General features: G+C 45.6%; 1 protein-coding gene across 1 annotated transcript in view; it reads right to left on the reverse strand.

The window, feature by feature from the left end:
• Positions 1–5,430: 5,430 nt before the first annotated feature.
• Positions 5,431–6,251, reverse strand: part of LOC123323382 (EZH inhibitory protein) — a 2,145-nt gene continuing 1,324 nt past the window's right edge. Inside the window, exons 2-3 of the mRNA XM_044911611.1 lie at positions 6,047–6,243; positions 5,431–5,873 (exon numbers count right to left, since the gene is read on the reverse strand). Coding sequence (XP_044767546.1) covers positions 5,431–5,873; positions 6,047–6,243 — 640 coding nt within the window. The remainder of the gene's footprint in view (positions 5,874–6,046; positions 6,244–6,251) is intronic.

Genomic DNA, 6,251 nt, shown 5'->3' on the forward strand with positions numbered 1-6,251 from the left:
CAGTAAAATTGTCTATTTCTTGTTCCAGTCTTTTGTCATCTGTAGAATTATTCAAGAATAAGTGTGGTGGGTGAGGTAATCAAGAGACCACTGGCTGACACACGAGGTGGTCCCAGGAAATCAGAGACTCCTCACCCCCTCCCCTGTCCTTAGAATGTATGTTTTGCTAACTATTCCTACACTGGAGCCATTTTCAAGAATGCAGCCTTGGAGAGCAACGTGCTGTTGAGACGATCCAGTCAGTATACATGACTGAACCCAGTTCAGGCCTCTATATAAACTTTTAAGATTTCTGCGGGCAGGTGAGGAGATTTACTCATCTTGCGGCTGCCCAAGGCAAGCCTCATATGTAAGTTCCCTTGCTTATTAAGACTGCCACCTACCAATCTGGAGGGGTCTTCCTCTCTATCCTCTCTATCCTTGCCTTCTGTGTACAGGGGCCAGTTTTGTGAATCAACAAAGTAATATGACAAAGTAAAAGCTTTTGAAATGTGTTCCCAAAAATATTTCCTTTAGTTATAAAGATTTTTAGTGGCATGCCCAATAGGTTTTTGTTCTGATTCCTAAATGTAGTTCTGTTTTCCTTTTATTCCAGTTTAGTACAGATGATGGTTCCCATTGTGTTCCTTTGAGAGCTATGAAAAGGTTGACCATACACATTGTTATCAGCAGACACTGGGGCAACACCTAAGGAGGAGGTGGCATATTTTTCAAGGAGTAAGGACACTTGGTGGTAGAGGTTCTGGGAAGAGGTGGCAGCAGTGGCTATATAGTTTTTCAATCTCTCCAAACACAGAAAAACAGAGCAACCAGAGAGCAAAAGCAAAATGTGTAGATAAGATTTTCAGCAAATCTAGGTTACTAGGGATGCCTGGGTGGCTCAGTGGGTTAAGCTCCTGCCTTCAGCTCAGGTCATGATCCCAGTGTTGTGGGATCGAGTCCCACATCAGGCTCCTTGCTCAGCGCGGAGCCTGCTTCTCCCTCTGCCTGCCACTCCCCCTGCTTGTGCTCTCGCTCTCTCTGACAAATAAATAAAATCTTTAAAAAAATCTAGGTTACAAGACATCCCTTAAAACCCCAAAATTCAAGTAGATGAGGACAAGTCACCAACAGTCGTATTACCTACATGGTACCAGTGTCTGTGCAGGAAGAGAAAGAAGTGATGGAATAGCATCTCAGTAACTGGATAATAGAACCACAAACTAACCAACTCACCAGAAAGAGCAGCAGAGGCTCACAGGGTTTTTGCCCTTTTCATATCAGGTGAGTGCAAGGGGCCCAGCTCAAGAGGCACTAAATGTGGGGCGCCTGGGTGGCTCAGTTAGTAAAGCGTCTGTCTTTGGTCAGGTCATGATCCCATGTCAGGGTCCCTGCCCAGCGGGGAGCCTGCTTCTCCCTCTCTTCCCTGCTTGTGCTCTATCTCTGCCTATCTATCTCTCTCAAGTATACAAAATCTTCTAAAAAAAAAAAAAAAGAGGCACTAAAGGTGCTAGAAGCATGTGAACTCTCAAAACTGACACTTCAGGACTCTTGACAGGAGCCCACAATTATGAGAAATGGGAGGTGGAATCACAATTCAATCGGAAATGAACAAGAGAGACTAAGGAAATGAGAAGGTTTAAAATTGTTCTGTACACAGATGTCCACACTTGTGGCTATTTTGAGCGCTTGAAATGTGGCTAGTCAGAACTGAGATATACTGAAAGTGTAAATTACATACCAGCTTTTGAAGATTTAGTAAAAAATAAAGTATCTCAATAATTTTTATATTGATTACATGTTGAAATAATATTTTGGATAGATGGAATTAAGTAAATTATTAATGTCATGTGTTTCTTCATACATTTTTTATTTCGCTAGTAGAAAATGGTAAATTACATGTGTGGCTAGCATTCTATTTCTACCGGCCAGAACTCCCTTTTACTGAAGTTTGATATGCCTTGCACACATCTCAAATGGAAAAGTCAATTAGGTAGCTGGATACACATGACTGAAGTACAAGGGAATAGGTGGGAATATACAATATTTTGATTTACCAGCTTAGAACAATATTTAAGGACATGAGACTAGATGGGATCTCCTAGGAAGTAAATGTATATAGGAAAAAAGGCAAAAAACTGAGGCCTTGGATATTCTAATACTTAGAGGTGTGGAAAATGAGAAAAGTCTAGGAGAAAGTGGGGTGAACACAAAGAGAACAGTCTTTAAAGACGCGGGGAGAACATGTATCAAAGAAAGGGGAGTGATCAATAGTGTCAAATGGTGCAAAAGATCAAGTAATAGGAAATCTAAGAATTATACTTTACCAGGTGCTTGGGTGGCTCAGTTGGTTAAGCATTCGCCTTTGGTTCAGATCGTGATCTCGGGGTCCTGGGATCAATCCCCACGCCGATCACCGTGCCTCCGTGCCGATCCCCGCCAACACGATGATCCCCGAGTTGAGCTCCCTGCTAGGCAGGGAGCCTACTTCTCCCTGTCCCTCTGATCTCCCTCCCACACGCCCCTCCCATGTGCGCATGCGCTCTCTCTCCCGCAAATCAATAAAGTCTTTTAAAAAATTATCCTTTACATTCTGCAGTATGGAGGTCTACTGTGTGACGGCATTTGGTACTTCCATAAAGAGGAAGTATTAGAAGGACCTCTGGAGGGGCGCCTGGGTGGCTGATCCCAGGGTCCTGGGATCCAGCCCCGCATCGGGCTCCCTGCTCCGTGGGAAGCCTGTTTCTCCCTCTCCCACTCCCCCTGCTTGTGTTCTCTCTCTTGCTGTGTCTCTCTCTGTCAAATAAATAAAATCTTTAAAAAAAAAAAAAGAAGGACCTCTGGACTCCAGGAAACAAACTGAAGGTTTCAGAAAGGAGGGTGGTGAGGGGATGGGGTAACCTGGTGATGGGTATTAAGGAAGGCATATGCTATGATGAGCACTGGGTGTTATACCAACTAATGAATTATTGAACACAACGTCAAAAACTAATGATGTATTTTATGTTGGCTAACTGAACTTAATAAAAAAAAATAAAAATAAAGTTCATTTAAAATCCAAAAATAAATAAATAAATAAGGACCAAAGGTCAAGAGAAGGAAGAAGAGTCCGTGGTCAATAGGGGCTATACAGATTTTGGTATGGTGGGCTTGGGCTAAGGACATTGGATTAAGGTCCACTCCCAAGCACATCAAATGTCCAGATATCTACTAAAACACTAGCATGCAGTATGGTAGTGGCATCTCTGATTCAGCCCACTGAATGCTGGCTCACTGTAGGAAGGAATCAGACCTAGTACCTGAACTAATGCTTCCTCCAATATCTGAGATAAACAGGGGATGTTTTGTGGTCAGAGCCACCACCAGGGACAAGGTATGGCTTCCTATATATCCTTGGGTGTCTCCAATTCTCTGGGGCTGGTCTAGAGAGATAATTGTATATACAGGCCAGTCACTAACATTTGCAGTGGCTGAAGTACAAATTAAGACCTTTGGCCCATGTCCTTAATCTCTTCCCATTGCCAGCTATTTCTTACGCCAAGAGGTGTCTTACACCCAACCCTGAGAACAACTCAGCCTACAACATCAAGCTTTGTACATCCTTTGCTTTTACAAACAGTGGCCTCCTGGCAACATTTTGGATCTAAGAGTATGTATTCCACAGGCCCAGACCTCCCTTCCTTAGGAGGGACATTGGGAATAGGGCCTTACAGAATCTAGAAGCAGCCTTGGGGAATGAGGGAGCCTAAAACATTTTCTACAGGGGCACCTGGGTGGCTCAGTCAGTTAAGCATCTGCCTTCATGATCCCAGGGTCCTGGGACAGAGCCCTGCATCAGGCTCCCTGCTCATCCAGGAACCTGCTTCTCCCCCTGCCCCTCCCCCTGCTTGTGCTTTCTCTAATAAAATATTTTAAAAAATATTTTCTACAAAAATTGCAGGGTGTTGGACACCCAGCTCTGTAGTCTGAATATAGACTAGGCAGAAACCTCTAAAATATCGGACCCAGGAGGAAGGCCCTTCCTGGCCAAATCTATGCCAGAATTGGCCATATACCAGAAAAGCAAAGAGAGGAGGAATATGGCAAAGTAGAGAGAGGGAGATCCTTTTACTGGTTTGGTTTATTTTTTCATTCCATTCCTTTACTGTGTTCTCCCACTGTGTTTCCACAACTTCCTAAAAAACAGCTGAGTTTCATTATGGAAGTGTAAAGTGTAGCACATAAAAGATCATATCATTAATTATTCCCAAAAATGTATATATCCTGTTCACAGAATGGTGGTGTATGTCCATCCGGTTCTCTCCAAATATGTCTGTACACACCCACACTCATACCTGCTCACAAATTTAGTCACATTTTTTTAAATGAGATTATCCATTAACACATTTTTTTCAATAAATATCTGACCATTTTCAAATCATTAACCTTGAATCATCCTCCCAGACCTTCCTTTCCCCCACACAGACCTCAGGAGTCCCCTTTCCCAACACACAAATTTTTTCCTCCTCTAGAAACAGACCTTTTCCCTTGGTACTCCTGACTCATGCTGTTCTCCTCCTTCCTGAGATTTCCTTCCAGCACTCCCTACTCCCATCTGGGAAGTATTTCCCCCAACACACACACACACACACTCATGTCCTCTTTCCTGACCCTGAGTATCTCCTTCACCCCTCCTTGGGCTGAACCCTGCTCCCTTTTCTTGTCTAAATTTGCAAATCACCTATGGTAAGAGGGTATATACCATATAAATGGGAATTTCCTGAACAAAATTCCATTTTAGATAGTAGAAATAAATGATTGAAGGAATAGTATTTTATTCCCTCTCTCTTCCAAAGAACTCAGCTAGCACACTAACAACTTTCTTTAATCCTCTAAAATCAGATGTAGGATTAAGTTTTTTGGACAGTAAAAAAACGACTACATCGGGCGCCTGGGTGGCTCAGTTGGTTAAGTGACTGCCTTCGGCTCAGGTCATGATCCTGGAGTCCTGGGATCGAGTCCCGCATCGGGCTCCCTGCTCCGCGGGGAGTCTGCTTCTCCCTCTGACCCTCCTCCCTCTCATGCTGTCTCTCATTCTCTCTCTCTCAAATAAATAAATAAAATCTTAAAAAAAATAAAAATAAAAATAAAAAAAACACTACATCTTAGAAATGAAGTTAACATTTTTATTTTATTCATTCAAAAATTTCATTATACAAAGGTAACATGGAAAAGAGAAATCTCAACTCAGGGGCAAAGGCAGGCCCTTTTCAGGAAAATGTGGGCCTGGAATCGGGGGCCAATAGCAAATGAGTGCTAGGTAGTACAGTTATGGGAAAGAGAGGCTTTAAAACTGCCTCTCCAAACAACAGCCATCAAAATTTCTCATTATGTTGGTTAATAGCTAGAATACTTGTAAACCTCACAGGTTAACTGCAGAGCAGGCACCCCCTTCAGGTCAGTGGGTGCATGCTAATTTCTTTTGCAGTTGTCACACCACTGGAGTGTAGGGGAGGAAGGCACGCTCCCTGTTTCAGCCTCCTCTCCTGGAGACAGAGGGCTCAGGGCTTCAAGCTCTGGCAGCAAGGCACGCCTCAGGCTTGCAGGACTAGGAGTGGAGATGGAGCCCAAGCCACTACACTTAGGGGAAGAGGTGCTCTGGCCAGAAAAATTAGTGGAGGAGTAGGAAGAGGAAGAGGAAGAGGAGGGGCTCTGGCCAGAAGACCCGGAAGAGGAGGTAGAAGAGGAAGAGGAGGAGCTCTCACCATACTGCGCAGGGAAAGGAAAGAGCCTACCAGGAGGTGAGGGAGAGGAGGCACGCATACGGACTGCATGCCAACGGGGCTGGGCACCAAGGCTTGGGACCTCAGGATCAGGAGAGCTTGAGCTGCTCTGGTACACCAGCCTTCGTAAGGCTACCCCAGGGGAAGAAGGAGGACTCGGGCCAGTAGGCACAGGCAGAGACGCGCGGCTTCTAGGGGATGACCTATGGATGATGCGGCTCCGGAGGACAAAGCCTGGAGTCGGACAGCCGTTGCGGAGGGCAGGGCCTATCGGGTTGGCTCGGCTTCGGAGGGCAGGGCCTGACCCGGATGCACGGCTGCGGAGAGCAGGGCCCGGTGGGCTGGCGTGATTATTGTGGCAGAGCCTAGCCCAGATGCACGGCTACTGGAAGCACGGTTGCGGTAAGCTGGCCCCGGCGCGGATGCACGGTTGCGGTAAGCTGGGCCCGGCGCGGATGCACGGCCGCGGCGAGCTGGGCCCGGCGCGGAAGCACGGCGGCGGCTGCGGCG

Source organism: Neomonachus schauinslandi, chromosome X (genome assembly GCF_002201575.2).
Source record: "Neomonachus schauinslandi chromosome X, ASM220157v2, whole genome shotgun sequence".
NCBI classification, from domain to species: Eukaryota; Metazoa; Chordata; class Mammalia; order Carnivora; family Phocidae; genus Neomonachus; species Neomonachus schauinslandi.